Source organism: Dipodomys spectabilis, unplaced genomic scaffold (assembly GCF_019054845.1).
Source record: "Dipodomys spectabilis isolate Male_0828 unplaced genomic scaffold, ASM1905484v1 ptg000639l, whole genome shotgun sequence".
Classification (NCBI taxonomy): domain Eukaryota; kingdom Metazoa; phylum Chordata; class Mammalia; order Rodentia; family Heteromyidae; genus Dipodomys; species Dipodomys spectabilis.
In genome coordinates, this window is record NW_024871316.1 from 326,096 (window position 1) to 343,272 (window position 17,177).

Below are 17,177 nucleotides of genomic sequence, written 5' to 3' on the forward strand. Positions count from 1 at the left end.
GCAGGGGCTAGGCGGGCAGGGCCTAGGCTGGCAGGGGCTAGGCGGGCAGGGCCTAGGCTGGCAGGGGCTAGGCGGGCAGGGCCTAGGCTGGCAGGGGCTAGGCGGGCAGGGCCTAGGCTGGCAGGGGCTAGGCGGGCAGGGCCTAGGCGGGCAGGGGCCTAGGCTGGCAGGGGCTAGGCGGGCAGGGCCTAGGCGGGCAGGGGCCTAGGCTGGCAGGGGCCTAGGCTGGCAGGGCCTAGGCGGGCAGGGGCCTAGGCTGGCAGGGCCTAGGCTGGCGGGGGCCTAGGCTGGCAGGGCCTAGGCCGGCAGGGTCTAGGCTAGTAGGGTCCTAGGCAGGCAGGTCCTAGGCTGGCGGGGGCCTAGGCTGGCAGGGCCTAGGCGGGCAGGGGCCTAGGCTGGCGGGGGCCTAGGTGGGCAGGGGCCTAGGCTGGCAGGGGCCTAGGCTGGCAGGGCCTAGGCGGGCAGGGGCCTAGGCTGGCAGGGCCTAGGCTGGCGGGGGCCTAGGCGGGCGGGGGCCTAGGCTGGCAGGGCCTAGGCTGGCAGGGCCTAGGCGGCGGGGGCCTAGGCGGGTGGGGGCCTAGGCTGGCAGGGGCCTAGGCTGGCAGGGCCTAGGCGGGCAGGGCCTAGGCTGGTAGGGTCCTAGGTGGGCAGGGCCCAGGCGGGCAGGGCCTAGGCGGGTAGGGCCTAGGAGGGCAGGTACCGGCTTTGTGGCCGGGAGGAGGCAATCTCAGAGGAAGAAGCACATTTTTGCTCCTAGGCTCCTCAGGACGCAGCTCTAGGAACTGGCTCATATCTCCGCCTTCCTCCCTCTTGCCTGGTGCAGGCTGGCCCCACGCCCAGCCCTTCATACGGCCCACGTCACTGCAACCTCATGGAGCCCGCGTCTCCTTCCAGATCCCACTATGTCTGGAAATTCCCAGCCTTCATGGGCCAGCAGTGGAGCTGGGACAGCGCTCTGCCTTCCTGTGATTTGACTGGCTCCTCCTAACCCCAGGCTGACCAGGAAGGCAATTGTGTTTCCCCGGTGCCCATGCCAGCTCCACAACATAGCTGCTGCCTGTGTCTATATGGTTCAGACCTCTCAAAGGCTCCATGGCTTCCCCTTAATGGGAGGGCCTCCCACACTTAAGATGAACCAGGTTCTTCGCAGAATACCCACCCCACCCATCCCTTCTGCCCTCGAGAGCCAAGATAGGAGGTCTCCAGCCTCTGGGTAGCTCTAGGTGTGATTTGTCCTTTGCCACTTCTCCCACTGAGTGACCCTCTGCAGTGTCCCTTCTGTATGTTTAACCCCAGCGTTCCAAACACAGCCTAGCCCTCAGGGGCCACAAGCTGCCCTCTGGACTCCATGCTGGGAAGAGGCCTACTGTGTGCTCCTGCCCGAGTCTGCTCCTGCAGAGCCTTCAGCTGCCTTGAGGACCCCGCCCGTATGAGTCTGGACTGGAGGGGCACTGAGAACAACTGCTCCGCTCTTCCAAGGGTCCTCCACGGAGCTCTGCAGTGACTGGGGCCCCAAGTCCAGCTTTAGCCAGGTAGCCAGCCAGCTCTCCGCCCTACCCACCCTAACAGCTGCCAGTCTACCCATCCTCCCATCAGCCATCGCTCTCCCTCATCCTTCCACCCCAAACCCATTCGGCAGATAAATAGTCCTGCCTGGAACTCAAGATCACTCTTGAGCTAAAAGTATTGCCAATACCAGGTCAGCCTGGGCTACATAGCAAGACCCTCTCTCAAAGTAAGCAAATGAAAACCATCAAGTGCTCTCCGTTTTGGGCCTGGGGGGCAGGGGAGACAGTGGATGCCAGGGGTCAAGACTTTGTGTGTGTGGGGGGAGGCCTGAGTAGCCACAATGTAGGAGGAGTCTGGAGTTCTCCTAGTGCATTTAGCTCTTGTACAGCCCTGGGCAAGGTTGACTTCAGTAGGCCTGGCTGAGGCAGTGACACCCCCTTGGCTCTCCTACAAAGTCCTGCACTGCTACTAGGGTCCTGAGGCCCTAGAGCCCAAGCTGATCCTCCCAGGAGAGGCGGCCCTGGTTGAGCTCCTGCAGCCGCAGAGCTCCTGTGCCCTGCTGGGGGCAGGGGAGCAGCCCGCGTGCTTCAGAACAACCGGCAGCATTTCTCAAGTCCTTGGTTTTATTGACTCCTAGGGGCTGCCAGGGTTATAAATAGATGTTCTTGAGCTAAAAATAGCCATGCTAGAGGCAGACTGCTTCTAGCTTTCGTCCTTTTTGAGGACTCTTGGGGATGCAGGACTCAGGAACCCTTCCTTCTCCCTCCAGAAGGGCCAGCCTCACCCTGTTCCCCTATCCTAGCGTAAGCGTGCGCACGTGTGCACACGCACACACACACACACACACACATGCTTGGACTCATGGAGGGGTGGCTAGTGCACACACACACACACACACACACACACACACACACGCTTGGACTCACGGAGGGGTGGCTAGTGTCTGGGTTTGAACCTCTGTCCACTGGGAGAGCGGGAAGGGTCCTGGGATAGGGACTGAGAGGACGCTGCCATAGAGGGGAGCTGTGCTCAGGACACGGTCAGCTCAGATGTCTTCTGGAAATGTCCACACCGCACCTCGAGCTGCGGCTGGCACACAGCGAGTGCCCCGCGTGACCCAGAAAGCCACGTCTGTAAGTCTGTCCCGTGAGGGTGCACACAGGTTCTCGGGGCAATGCAGCACTGCACCCAAGCGCCTGGTCTGCACTAGCAAGGCAGAGCCACAGCGCCTCCGGGGAGAGGAGGTCAGCGGCTGGGGGTGGAGGTGGGAGGCACGTGGCAGGGTTTCCGCCAGATAGCCTGGTTTGCTTCTGATCCTGACTGTGTGCAAGGGTCACCCTGCAGATGTGTTTCAAGCCTCTGTGCACAGGCACAAGCCTGGAGTGGCGACCAGCACCGTTCAGTGATGCATCCAGCGGTTTCCAGGGGGTGGGGGGAACTGGGAGTGAGAGCAGGTGACAGGCAAGGTGAGTTGTTTGTTTTTTCTGGTCCTGAGGCTTGAACTCTGGACCAGGGTGCTGACCTTGAGATTCTTTTGCTCACGGTGAGTGCTCTACTACTTGAGACACAGCACCATTTCTGGCTTTTCTGAGTAGTTTTTTTTTGTTTTTTTTTAATTGGAGATTAAGAGTCTCACCTTTGGGGGGAGGGAAAGCGGGAGAAAAATGAAGGAAGGGTAACAAGGTCAACAAGAGATGTACTTACTACCTTACTTATGTAAAACTGTAATCCTTCTGTACATCACCTTGACAATTAAAAAAAAAAAAATCTCATGGACTTTCCTGCTGGGGCTGGCTTCAAACCATGATCCCCAGATCTCAGCCTCCTGAGTAGCTAGGATTACAGGCATGAGTCACCAACGCCCAGCTTCAAACTGAGTTTTAAGTTGCATAGTTTTGTTACATCAAACTTGTGCTAGCAGGTTAAAAAAGAAAAGCAGTTTCCATCACATGGTTGTTCCCAAGGCCTGTGCCTTCCCTGTGCCCGGCCAACCCAACCCAAGCCTCAGGCTCTGCCCCTCTGCACCCTCTCCTCTGCCCACCTGGCAAGTAGGTGTTGCAGATCTGACCACCAGGCTCCTGGCTTCGGGGAGCCTCCACATGGCCCACCATCCCGTACCCCTGCCCACCACCCCAGCCAGAAGAAAGAGGCAGTGGAGACCTGGGGAAAACATCTGTCTGAGGATTTATTAACAACACATTGTTTCCAAATACAAAAGGAGGGAAGAGGAAAGTGCAGCTGGGCTAGCTGGGGCGGGTTCTGGGGGGACGGGTGAGCCAGCACCCCAGTCCTCAGGGACCAGGAGCCTTGGGCAGAGGACCAGATACTTCTCTCTGCTGGACTTTCCAGCAAATAACAGGCGGGGCTAGGTCCATTCTGGGCAGCCCCAATGCCAGGCGGTGGCCAGGCAGAAGGGGTAGGAGGGGCTGGAAAGGCTTGGAGAGGGCTTGCCAGGCCCTCCAAACTTAGGAGAGTGGGTAGAAGTCTCATGCCTCACCTCCCTCCACACACTGGAGGTGGCGGCAGCTAAGACTGGACTTTCTCTCCTGCCTTGGCTGTTCATCTTGGGGTGACCAGTGTGGAAAGAGCAGGGGCAGATTGAGGCTGGAGAGCCCAATGTGCTCAGGAGAGAAGGCATGCTTCATCAGGGAGAGGGGAGGGGCCACGGGACCTGCCCCAGAGGTTTGGGGCCCAACCAGTGGTCCCAGGGCACTGTCTCCTGGACAGCAGAGGGGTGAAGGGCAAGGAGGGGGGAGCCAGTGCATCCTCCACACCCAAGGTCACCTCAGAAACCCAACGTAAGAGACAGGAGGCAAATTTACATAATTAATAATAATAATTAACCAATAATAATAATAATAAATACTTAAACCTCTAATCCATAGATTGCAAATACAACAATGATAGCTTATTTTCTCAAGGAGCAGGGTGGGTGGGACAAAGGGAGGTGGAACAGGACGTTTGCTTAAGAAGGGGTGACAGGAACACAGGGCTGGGGGTCAAAAGAAGAACAAATAAAGGGACACAGTGAGGAGGCAGCAGGGGCAGGCAGCGCCACCCAGGCCTGCTCCTGGACTCAGTCCTGCCACCTGCCCGCCCCTAGCTTCCTCCCAACGTGATGGCCCCACTAGATGTTTGAGGAGCAGGGACCTCTATCCCGCCCCAAAGCCTTGGGCTCCAGGCGACCCAGCCTCCTGGGCCCTTCTCGCTGGGAAAGCAGGGGCGGCTGGGAATTCTCTCCTGCCTTCACTCCCCGATTGGTCCTACGGGGCCAAAAAGCGCCACCTGGGGCGGAGGCTGGCCGACCCCCTGGAGGGTTTGGGAGTGCACTCTGGGCAAGGACACACAGAGGTGCCCTGAAGATCAGGCTGACATGGGCACGCCGCTGGCACATGCTTCCACAGTCCTCTGCCTCAAACGGACTTTCCTAAGCCAGGTGGGAGCCTAACTCCCTATGCAAGGCAGGGCAGGCCTGCCCATGAGACCCCCAAGCTTCAGCTGTGCCCCTGGATTCCAAGTCCTGCCTGGGGCTGGCACCGGGTTGGGGAAAGAGCCTAGGCCAGGCCCTGGCTCCATGCCCTTACTCCTGGGCCCGTGGAGTTGGCACGAGCTTGCCTTGCTCCGAGGCCTGCCTTGCTCCTTGGCCAAGTGAGCTTTCCCTGTGCTTCATATGGGCAGGGGGGCGGTTGGGGGCACCTGCCAAGGAGCAAGAAGGGTGTGCTTCCTCTGAACGGCCTCTCTGGGCCATTCTGAAGACCTGGACCTGTCTCAGGCAGGAGCAGGGGCCTTTCCGCCCCATCCTCACCCTGGGGTCTGCGTCTTCTGACTCTTAGGAACCTGCTTTGCTAAGCTCCCTGGCCCCACAGGGCCTCTGTCTGTCAACATCAGCCAGGGCACAGCTCTGGGGTGAAGGACAGCGAGGGGGCCTCCACTTTGCTGAGGCGTGGCCCCTGAGCTCGTGGGGAAGGCCCGGGGAGACTCAGACAGCACAGCAGGACTGCCTTACCCTTACCTATGGCTTTGGTGCAGAGCCCGAGACAAGAGAGAAGAAGATAGGCAGAGGAGAGGAGAGGGGACGATGGGTGGGAAGGGAGGTTCTGCGGCTCAGTTGTGGCAAAGGTTTTCTTTTTCTTTTTTAAATTTTCTTTTATGTAAAAAGTGCAGGAAGCCGGGCAGCTCTTTGCAAGGTCAGTAATGGTCTCCCCCTGCCCCTCTCCGGGCAAGAGGCAAGCAGGGGCCGGGGTCTGGCACCCAGCCCCGCTTGGGACTGAAGGTGGCCTCATATTGCTTAGACACGTGTATTTCAGTTTAAATACCAGACAGTAAAAACAGAGCTCGAGGACCGCCCTGCACTGCCTCCAAATCACGGCCAGAGTGAACAGCTTAAATAAATTAGAAAAAAAAAGTCGAAATAGTCACGTCTCCATAAAAACGGCGGTCAGAACCATTTACCTCTCCTGGCCCTGGCATGCGCACGCAGGGCCCGCGGAGGTCACGACGTGGAGATCACGACACCTCGATGACCTCCACGCTGCCCGAGAAGCTGGCCTGCTTGCCCAGGGCTGCCAGCTCCTCGGAGCGCGCGCGCCCCTCGGCCATGCCCTCCTCGAACTCCATCTGGCAGCTGCGCCGCTTGAACTGCGCCTCGGGGCCTGGCTCCTCGGCCCAGCCGGTCCGCACATCCCGGGGCTCTGCCCTCGCCTCCCTCCGCCGCAGGTCCCCGCCGCTGCCGCTGCTCCCGGGCCCCGGTGTGCCCACCCGGACAAAGGCCGAGGCCGGGAACCGGGGGGCGCCCCCCGCGCCCTGGGCGCCCTCGGGGCTGCAGCACCAGGGCCCGTCGGGGGACGGCGTGCCCGGGGAGTCCAGGGGCGGCGCCCAGGCCCCGGGCCCGGATGGCTGGCCGGGGCCAGGCAGCCCGGGCACCGACAGGGCGGAGAGGCCATGGCGCGGAGTCTGACGGGCCGCGTCCCCGAAGTTCAGGCCAAGCGCAGGGGAGCGCGCTGGGGAGCCAGCAGGGGGCCGCGGGCGCCGGCGGGGCCGGGGCCGGGCCTCTGGAGCGCCGCCCTCCGGGCCGGGGCTGGGGCTGTCGGCCGGGCTCGGGGAGGGCAGGCCGGCCGCGCCCCCCGACGGGCTGTCCAACTTGCAGAGCTTTGGGGCCTCACCGGGGTCCGGGGGCCCGGGACAGTCCGGCTGCCCACTCGGGGCGTAGGCCGACTTGATGTCCAGGGAGAAGGAGCGCTTGAGGCGGTTGGTGTCCTGCAGCCGGTCAGCCGAGAGGTGCAGGCCGCGCAGGCCCTGCTGCAGCACGCTGGTGGCCGGGGGGGCGGCCACGGCCTCCCCGCCGCCCTCCACGGCCGCCCCGGCGGCGGTGCCCCCCGTGGCGGCTCTCTCTGAGGTAGATGGGGGCAGCCGGGGCAGCGGGACGCCCGCAGCCGGGCCCGGGAGGGGCTCCGGGTCTCCCTGCAGGACGGCCAGCAGCTTCAGGCTCCGCTCGTACTCTAGCAGCTGACCCAGGAAGTTGAAGTTGGGGGAGATGGAGGGGCGCCGGTCCTTCACGAACCTGGGAGAGGCACGGCAGTCAGGCCGGCTGGCCACAACCGCTCTGCGCTCCTCGGACACGCACACAGCCCTGTCTGGGGCAGGGCGTGGGCGCCCCTCTTTCCGCCTGGGCGCCAGGTTGGGGCACACCGGTGCAGAGAGGGAGGGAGGGAGGATGCATGCCGGGGCCTGGGGTTTCGGAGGGTACCTGTAGGCATCATCCGACGACATGCCCATGGTCTTCATGATGTACGCGATGGCAATGGTAGCAGAGCGGGAGATGCCGGCCAGACAGTGGACGATGACTTGGCAGCTGGACAGCTTGGCTTTATCTGGGGGCAACCAGCTGAGTGAGGGCTGAGACTGCACTTTTGTGTCTCTCCCCCTGCCCCCCCCCCCACACCAGGAAGAAGCCCCTGCCCTCTCCCCACCAACAGTCCCCGCTACTCCTCAGGGTCCCCCCGGTGCCCGAGCAAGGCCAGGGCCTCAGGCCAGCCTTCCTCCAGCAGGCCCCCCGCCCTGCCCGCCTCCTCATCCCTAGCCTCCTCACCGATGAACTCGATGGACTTGTCCAGCCAGGGCAGCAGCTTTTCACAGTAGTTGTCGTTGATGGGAATGCGCATGAAGCGGCTCTCGCAGATGAAGTCCGGCTTGGGGCAGGAGTTGCTGGCATTGAGAACATAGCTTATTCCATTCTGGGTCATCAGATCCTGGAGGCACGGGGGACAGGTGGGAGGTGGGAGGCAGAGGAGGCAGGGGGGATGAGCGCTTCTGTTCTGCAGCCTGAAGAGACTCGGGATCTTGGGATGTGCTGGGGTTTGTGAGGAGGGGACTGAGACCAGCAGCCCCCCTCCACTCTGGCTGGGGAGCCAGGACTGTGCTATGGGCTGGCCTCCTCTCCAAGCTCCACCCACAGCCTGGAGTCGCCTCCCTGGGCGGCGGCTTCACCCTGGTCCCTCCTCACCATTTTTAAAACTCAGGATTCTTTCTGAGCTGGCCAGGGGCCCAGTGACAGCAGCAGTTTGGCATGCAGGCGCCACCTACTGCGGAAGGCACTGGAAGCCTGCTTCTCTACCCACCCTCCTGGCCCCTCCCCCAAGCCCAGCATGCAGGCTGGGCCCCTGTGGAAGGCCCTAGAAGCCTGCTTCTCTACCAGCCCACCTGGGCCCTTCCCCCAAGCCTGGCTGAGGTCCTACTGGGGAGGGGTCCTGGGTCTCCCAGTGCCCCCACCCAATGCTCCCCCCCCTCATCCACTGCCCTCCCTACCACCCCCTCAGGAGCCGCTTCCGAGCCGAGCAGCCTTGTCTTCTCCTGGGACCCACTGGCACCCCGCACCGCGGCCCCGCACGCACACACCTTGTTCAGCACATCTTTCTGAGAGCCCAGGTAGAGGTGAGGCAGGATTCGGGTCAAGCCCACACTGGGAACAGGCAGGCAGGGCTGGGAGAGGCTCATGGATGGCAGAGCAGCAGGCTTGCCCTCACAGAGGCCGGGGAAGCAGGAGGAGAAGGTGGCAAAGCCCCCTGTAGGAGACGCAGAGGAGATGCAGAGGCAGGTCAGACAGCTGGCTGGCTGAGGTGGGAGTGAGGCCAGGACACTAGCTACCACTGTGGCTGCGCCCTGCTGAGCTTCTGGCCTGAGCACCTGGACTACTCCTGGCAGGCCATCGGGCCACACCAGGGGCACGTGCTGTGGCCCATTTATAGCCTGAACCCACGCCCACACTCTTCCCCATGCAAGTTAGGGGCGGGCCTGGGGGACGCTGCTGTGATGCCCATAAAGCGGGGTCCAGGTGGCCAGTGGACACAGCACATGAGGCTCAAGTGGAGGCTGACTCAGACCTCAGCCAGGGTCTCCTGCTGGGGCACGGGTCCTGCAACACAGACAGGAAGCCCCCGCTCAACTCTGGCCTCCTCCGTGCTGATGCAATTGCTCCCTGCCTCCTGTTGGCTGGAAGTCCCAGGCACGGTCTCCAGTGCCAGGCCCGGGAGGGAAGGCCTCCTAGGGGACCCCTCCCCCCTCCGCCCTGGGCATGACATCACCCCTGGGATTGGCGTGGCCTGTAGGGGTATTTGTGGCTCAGTCATGGCTCCACTCCATCCAGATGACAGAACAGCAGGGAAACCTGGCGCGAAGCACACACGCCTGCTCCACGCAGGTGCCCTGTCACCTGCCACGCACACCCAAGCCCTGTGCCCCAGGCTGGTGAAGGAGCCTCTCCCCCCAAGAGCCAGGAAACCAGTTCCAGTCCCTAGAATGTCTGACTTGTGTCCACAGGCACGGCGTACTTATGTCTTCAGCTTCCAGTGCTGCTGGGAGGCAGAGGGAAGCGGAGGGACATGGAGACAGAAGAGGGATCCAGGCCATACCTGGCCCGGCTGGCGTGCTGCCGTGGCTGACCTGACACTGGGCAGTACCCGGCCTGTGGTCACTACTCCTGGAGGTGAAGTGAACTGCTCAGCTGCATAAGGGCTGCCCATGTACTTTTGGGTGACACGCTCCCCTGACAAAGAGGCTTCAGGTTCTAGACTCAGCCAAAGCATCTAGCACGAGAGACAACTCCAAGCCAAGGCCCACCCTGTCTCCTAGGACTGGGGTTGAAGGCAGGGGCCTCGGGCCCTGGCCATTCCCTTGTTCTTTCCAGTCCTGGTCTACGGAAGAGGTGGCAGGGACCTGGATAATTGATGCCCCGCCCAGACCATGGATGGTTGGTGCCTGGTGTGAGGGCTCCTCTGGCCTCAAAGACAGCTTGGCTTGGGGACTATGGGCATGGGAGAAAATGCCAGGTTAGGGGAGGTTAGGCCCAGCCTTGGAAGAAAAGGGGTCCTGTCCTTGGAAACCTACCAGCCAGGTGGGAGAAGCAGGTAATCTTGGCACCAGTGACAGCAAAGCTCACTGGCTCCTGGAGAGGAGTCTGAGCTGAGCTGCAGCGGCTCCTAGGTGAGGGTCTGCTTCCTTTCGGAGGGCCGGACCCCTCTGCAACCTGCCCTGAGGGGGTGAGGCTGGGACAGGGGCCTAGCAGCAGGACCCCAGCACCCTCTCCCACAGCCTCCCATCATGGGAGGACCCACCCCTGGCATTCTCCTAAGCAAAGGTCACCCATGGCCTGGCTACAAGATCCTGGAAAACCGCTCCTCCACGCATGGGCTTCCTTTTCCCCTACTCAAAGTCTTCCTTTTTTCTCACAGGTCAAGGTAGGGCCAGCTTAGAGCAGAAGCTGTGCCCACCTCCCAGGCAGGACCAGGAGTCTGTGCTGGGCAATCTGTTGGGTGGAGGGGGGACCCTGCCTTCAGCGTTCCATGCTGTCCGCCTGCTGTGGCCTGTGTTTTCCAGAGGCTGGGTGGCAGTGTCCGTGGAAATCCCTCCTGGGGCCAGGGATGGTGGGCATCCCTGGGAAGGCAGCTCTATTGGGTGTCCCACCGCTGGGCCGCCTCCCCAGGAGGTGGATCTCCAGTAGGCCTCGCAGCCACTGCGTGTGGGTGGGTGTGCGTGAGTGGTGTGTGGTGTGAGTCAGTGCCAGTGTGTGACTGGGAGGGGGCTGCCCAGCCTCCACTCCAAGGCCAGCTGGGGAGGCTACTTTTGGAGCACAGGCATGCCTGGAGGGGCCCTGTGGTGGCCCCCCAGGCCTCAGTCAGGATCAAATAGGTTGTTGCTAGGCAACCTACAGTCAACTGACTCCTTCTGGGGAATCCCAGTTTGGGGGCAGTGCCGGCCCAGGCTGGGTTCCTGGAAAGTGGGCTCTCTGCTTTGGCCCTCTTACCAAGACTGTGGCAAGGGTGGAGGGACTGTCATCAATGCCTGGGCCCCCTGCTCCCTCTCTACACTAAGCTGGCCATGGGCACTTCCTGTGGTCCACCCCTTCCCCTGCTGGGGGTAGAAGTAGGCCCATACCGCAACAGCTCTGATATGGGCAGTCAGCGGGTGGTACCAAGATCCCAGGCCCCCCTGTCCCAGCAGACACACCCGCCCTGCTGCCCCCAGCCCCAGGCAGGCCGACCCAGGAGGGAGCCTCACCTGTTAGGATGGCCACGCTGTCAAAGCAGCCGTCCAGCTTGCTGAGCAGGATGGACAGGAAGCTGTCTGCGGCCAGCACACTGGCGTCCCGGGTGCTCTGGTCATAGACCACCACGTCCTGAGGTTCAGTGGTTTCTACCTGAAGGCCAAGGGGTCCGAGATGAGAGCACTGCCAAGTGCTCTGTGCCCAGCCACGGTCGCTGGCCCACGGGGAGAGCACACCGTGGGCGGGCAGGGGGGAGGTGCCAGCCACTCGGCTGGCTAGAAGGGAAGACCGGTGCCCTGACACATGCCTTGAGCATTCCACCTGCCCAGGTGCCTCGGTAGGCTTACCTGGACAGGTGTAAACAAAATAACCCATCCAGTCAGGCGAGGGGGGGGGGGGGGCTGGTGTTCTAGCACTCCTGGGTGAAAGGAACAGATGAGAGCTGTGTCCATTGTGACAGTCCCATTTGTAGTGAGGAGTAACCAGGACCGTGGGTGCGCACGCACCCGGGCACGCATACACGCGCACCCGCGCGTGTGCGTGAGCGTGCGCACACACCCACGCGCGCGCGCGCGCGCACACACACACACACACACACAGCCTTTGTTTGGGTCTGGGCTCAGTGGAGCTGACTGCTGAGCCAGCTTGCCTCTCTTTCTTTCTCTTCCTCCAACCCCTGATAGAGAAACTAAGGCTGCAGGACCCCCTCCCTCCGCCCCCCCCACCTACCCCTTGCCAAGTCAGGACACAGCTAACTGGAAGCTGGGGTCCCCCTTACCCTTCTTCCTCACTGTGCCAGCCTCGGGCCAGATGTTGAGAGGTTTTTGCTCAGACAGGCTGACGTCCCCACCCCCACCCACACTCAGCCTTTAAGCCAGCTGAGCTGCCAACCCTGGGCTGGATGATGTCACCGGCAGCCAATAGGATCACACCCTGGCCGGAGCCTCCCTGGGGGTGATTAATCACCGGATTCCCCTTCCTTGTTGGAACTGCAGGGGGGTGGCTCTGTCCTTAGAGCAGGGGATTCCTGAACAGCGACCATCCCCCCCTCCTCTCCTGTCCCAGCTTGGCTGGTGGGCAGGGCTGCACCTGAACCCCTCCCCAAACCTCCTGCTGCTGATTGGCATGCCCCCTCCCCACCTCCCCAGAGGGGGTGAGGGGTCCTGCACAGGTAATGCCCCAGGTTCCTTGCAGGGGTAACTGGCCCCAGGCCCCCTGCACAGATAACTAGTCCTGGGTCCCTCGCAGAAGTGACTCGGCAGGTCCCCTGTACAGGTAACTAGTCCTGGGTCCCTTGCTCAGGTGACACTGCAGATCCCCTGCACAGGGAACTGGCTCTGGGTCCCTTGCACAGGGAACTGACCCCTCTGCTGACCCTGCTTGTCTCTGAACCTCCTCACCCACTCAGTATTCCGCCCTCTGGGCTTGGGCACACTTGGCCCCACTTTTCCTGTCCTCAGAGACAAAGGCCCGTCTGAGCAGCACTGTGTGGAGGGTCTGGTCTCCCAGTAGCCCCCCCCCCAGCTGTGATACCAAGGACCCCTGCCTCTCCCCGCCCCCCCCAGTAGCTCAGCTGTTGGCTCCCGAGATGATGGGGTGTGCTGGGGAGGTGGTCAGGCGCGGGGGGGGGGGGGGGGGGGCACGCGCAGCGGGGGGTGGGTGGGGGAGGGGCACGCGCAGCGGGGGGAGGGGCACGCGCAGGGGGGGAGGGGCACGCGCAGCGGGGGGGGGCACGCGCAGCGGGGGGGGGGGGAGGTGGTCAGGCGCGGGGGAGGGGCACGCGCGGCGGGGGGGAGGGGCACGCGCGGCGGGGGGGGGGCACGCGCAGCGGGGGGGGGCACGCGCAGCGGGGGGGGGGCACGCGCAGCGGGGGGGGGGGCGAGGTGGTCAGGCGCGGGGGAGGGGCACGCGCAGCGGGGGGAGAGGGGCACGCGCAGCGGGGGGGGGAGGTGGTCAGGTGCGGGGGGGGGGCACGCGCAGCGGGGGGGGGGCACGCGCAGCGGGGGGGAGGGGCACGCGCAGCGGGGGGGCACGCGCAGCGGGGGGGGGCACGCGCAGCGGGGGGGGGCACGCGCAGCGGGGGGGGCACGCGCAGCGGGGGGGGCACGCGCAGCGGGGGGGGGCACGCGCAGGGGGGGCACGCGCAGCGGGGGGGGGGGGTACCTGGCTGCGGACGGCTGGCTGGATGAGCTCCGCGATGCTCACTTTGCCCTGCTGCAGCCGCCGTTTCACCAGCTTGGAGCAGCAGATGTTGACGGAGCTCAGCACGTGCCAGCTGTTGTACTCCACAAAGGAACGGCTGTCAATGACCAGAGGGCCCCCGGGCCCACCACGCAGCAGGCTAGCCAGCTTCTTGGCATCCATCACCTTCCGTGGAAGCCGGTCCCCTGCCATGGTGGGGCAGCGGGCAGCGGGCAGCGTGGCTCCTGGAGGACGCAGCCTGCAGTGTGTGCAGTGCCCTAGTGCATGGCCCAGACCTGAGGGAGAGGCGGACGGTCAGGCACGGGTGGGCCCTGGGTTGCAGCTGCAGGCTCCCAGTGGCCCCTGGGAGGACCCTGACATGCACACGTGGGCTCCCCCTCCACAGGGAGGGGTCATCCAAGCAGGTGGCTCATGCCTACAATCCTGGCTACTCAGGCAGCTGAATCTGAGGATTTCCGTTTAAAGCTAGCCAAGCCAGGGAAGTCCATGAGACAGTCACCTCCAATTAACCACCAAAACCCAGAAGTGGAGGTGTGGCTCAAGGGTAGAGTGCCAACCTTGAGTGAAAAAGCTCAGGGATGAATGCTGAGGCCCTAAGTTCAAGCCTCAGAATTGGTATATTGGTGCATGTGTGCACAGACACACACAGCAAAGACTCATCCTGTGGGACAGTGCCTGGGAGAAACCTCATCCAGCCCTCAGGTCCTTCCTCGGGACCCCTAGGTGCATCTATTCTCCTGCCTTCCAGACCCTCTGCCCTGCTGGCCCTTGCATTTTTCCCACCCAGCCTCCTGGTGAGGCAGGGTGCAGAACTTGTCCTCAGCCAGTCCTCTTCCAAGCCAGTGGCCCTTAGACCTGCTCTCCCTGCTCTTGGACAGTGCTGTGTGGCCAGACCCCAGAAACTAATCTGCAGGGCGACTCCCTAAACCAAGAACCTGGACCCTGGCAGGGGGTGGTTGGAGCTGCTTCCACTTGCTTGTGGGCTCTAGAAGGCTAGAGGGCAGGGTACCACATGGTTTGGGGGTGTGTGTGGGGCTCCACGTCTCAGTGCTGCCAGCCCTTCAGCTGCCCCAAGGGAAGCTGGAGGGGAAGTCCAGTTGGGAGACACCCACCCCATCACGTGGGAGGCCTTGGAGTGCAGGGAAGAGCCCGAGAGCCACGGGGAAGGACTGGGAGGGCATGCTGTGCTGAGGGGTATGAGCAGGGCATGGAGGGGTGGGCAGAAGGGCTCACAAGCTTGGTACCTGGCTGCACCCTACCCGCCAGGGAACCCTGAAGCTGTAGCCAGGCCCTATTAACCACGGGCAGTATTGTTCTGTGCAGCCAAGGGGACTCATTAGCAAGTTAGCACCTTGTTGTTGCCATGGCAACAGCAGAGGTGCCAGGCAACGGGGCAGCTGCCCCACCGCCGCCACTGCACTGGCTACTGGGCAGAGCCAGCAGGCCGCCCGCAGCGCAGGCTCCCACAGCTGGGGGGCAGTGCCGATCCTAGCCCACAGCCCCGGACTTCCCAGCACTGCAGTGTCCTTCTGCAGGACAAGCCCCCTGGGGCAGGAAGAGGAAGGAGGCCTCTGCACTGTTTACTGGTCTCTGGGAGGACCTCAGGCGGTTCTGGTCTCACAGAGCACCGTGGCTCACGGTGGGCTGGGGCTGGGGCACATAGGTGTCCCGTCCGCTTTGAACAGGTCAGTGGGGCTACAACAGTCATATGGACTCTGAGCGAGTCCTCAGGGGGAAAGTGGCTCTGACTCTGCCCTTCCCAAGACTGCGGTGAGTGGGAGGGAGTCCCATCGCCCCAACGCCTTGCAGGCAGAGCCCTAGGCCCTCAGGAGATGGCAAATCTCAAGTCCAAGGCGGGAAGGAGGCTCGGCTCAGGTCAGGCCCCTTAGGGAGGCCGGGGCAGCCCCACTGCAGGGCGTCATTACCACAACAGAGCTGGCCTGACAGCTGCTCTTTACCTGTCCAGGCCCACGTGGGTTTGCACACGGACAGGCACCCCCTCCTTCCCAAACATCTACACTGCTATGTGCAACTACTCACGTGCAAATGTGTGCACATACATGCAGCACAGGAGAGCTCAGCAGTTACACGCATAAACCTTCGTGCCCACATGTCCTTACGCTCCCGAGGTCCCCACACACGTACCACAGGTGCCAGTTCCACAACCTTCTCCCACACAGCACATCCCTGGACACATATGTGGCCAGCATCAGCCTGATTCCTGGGGTAGCCTTCTCTCCAAGCTATAGCCTGTTGGTGGAGCCACTAGCTCCACACACGGGCTTCGGGGGCACCAGGTAGGGGAGGATCCAGGAATGTGTCCCCACCCCTGTTCCTACTCAGGCAGGCTCTCAGGAAAGAGCAGGCCGTGAGGGACCAAGGTGCTGAGATGCCAGCCCACTGCTACCCAGCAGCACCTCTGGAGGCCAGAAAGGGGATGGGGCAGAGCACCTCTGGATGGCAGGCCTCATCAGACCTCCGTGCACCCTGGCCTATGGATGGGGGGCAGAGGGCAGGCCATCACTGGCCTTAGCTGGGTCAATGGAAGGGCCAGGCAAAGCTGGCCTAGTTGGAGGAGGGCAGGACGGGTCCTCAGGGGTGGATGTGGACCAGGCCTGGGTGGCAGGCAGAGGCTGGAGGCCTCCTTCCATCCCCACCAGCATGTGGTCACACTGCTCTGTGGAGCTCCTGGGGTCCTGCCCCCCTTCCCCGCTATGCCCTGGCCGGCCCAGGGCCTCTACAGGACACTGCCCTGTGAGGTCCAGGCAGAGGTGCTCCTGGCCCATGGAGTTCTGCAGGCTGACCTCATTCCCTGCTGTCTTTGAGGGCTGCACATTTAGGCCTTCTCCAGACCTGTGGAGGCCCCACCGAGACAGCTGAAAACTTCAAGACCAGGACATCAACATCTGCCCAAGAGGAGGGATGCTGGAAAGAGTCCTGAACACACCACCTGAAGCACCTTTCTGATCTCTGCTCCCAGAGGTGGCCTCTGGGACCTGGGAACCTCCCGGGTGGCTGAGGGCAGAAGGGAACCTGCCCAGAACTCTCCCGAGTGCCTAGGCTGACAGCAGCAGGAGGTACTTCAGTCAGACTTAGAGACCGACTTACAGCTGCTGATCACGTGACCTGCCGATTGGTGGTGGGTGCGTGTGATTCTGTTCTCCAGGTTGCAAGGCCGGGACAGCGAGCTACGCCGCTCCTCCTGCCGCCCTGGGAACACGCAGGTCTCAGGCTGTCCTGGCCCACACCGGGCTGCACGGGGGAGCACTGTCCCGGCCCGCACCGGGCTGCACGGGGGAGCACTGTCCCGGCCCGCATGGGGGCTGCACGGGGGAGCACTGTCCCGGCCCGCACCGGGCTGCACGGGGGAGCACTGTCCCGGCCCGCACGGGGGCTGCATGGGGGAGCACTGTCCCGGCCCGCACGGGGGCTGCACGGGGGAGCACTGTCCCAGCCCGCACCGGGCTGCACCGGGGAGCACTGTCCCAGCCCGCACGGGGGCTGCACGGGGGAGCACTGTCCCAGCCCGCACCGGGCTGCACGGGGGAGCACTGTCCCGGCCCGCACCGGGCTGCACGGGGGAGCACTGTCCCGGCCCGCACGGGGGCTGCACGGGGGAGCACTGTCCCGGCCCGCACCGGACTGCACGGGGGAGCACTGTCCCGGCCCGCACGGGGGCTGCACGGGGGAGCACTGTCCCGGCCCGCACCGGGCTGCACGGGGGAGCACTGTCCCGGCCCGCACCGGGCTGCACGGGGGAGCACTGTCCCGGCCCGCACGGGGGCTGCACGGGGGAGCACTGTCCCGGCCCGCACCGGGCTGCACGGGGGAGCACTGTCCCGGCCCGCACCGGGCTGCACGGGGGAGCACTGTCCCGGCCCGCACGGGGGCTGCACGGGGGAGCACTGTCCCGGCCCGCACCGGACTG

The 17,177-nt window shown here is 63.5% G+C and overlaps 1 protein-coding gene across 1 annotated transcript; it reads right to left on the bottom strand.

The window, feature by feature from the left end:
* Positions 1–3,700: 3,700 nt before the first annotated feature.
* Dusp8 (dual specificity phosphatase 8) lies at positions 3,701–13,473 on the bottom strand. Its single transcript, XM_042671540.1, has 6 exons — positions 13,211–13,473; positions 11,062–11,200; positions 8,404–8,570; positions 7,598–7,757; positions 7,256–7,379; positions 3,701–7,069 (listed from the first exon to the last, which is right to left on the bottom strand). Exons 1-6 carry the CDS (start codon positions 13,439–13,441, stop codon positions 6,016–6,018), a joined length of 1,875 nt encoding a protein of 624 aa, XP_042527474.1. The 5' UTR covers positions 13,442–13,473; the 3' UTR covers positions 3,701–6,015.
* Between the last annotated feature and the right edge of the window lie 3,704 nt (positions 13,474–17,177).

What these genes read in the sequence shown, in the direction of transcription:
- Dusp8 (XM_042671540.1), bottom strand. Translation starts at nt 13,441, where the DNA reads ATGGCAGGGGACCGGCTTCCACGGAAGGTGATGGATGCCAAGAAGCTG. An exon ending in CAGCGTGGCCATCCTAACAG is followed by an intron (nt 8,571 to 11,061) that starts GTGAGGCTCCCT and finishes CGTCTCCTACAG; the next exon opens with GGGGCTTTGCCACCTTCTCC. An exon ending in CAAGTCCATCGAGTTCATCG is followed by an intron (nt 7,380 to 7,597) that starts GTGAGGAGGCTA and finishes GGTTGCCCCCAG; the next exon opens with ATAAAGCCAAGCTGTCCAGC.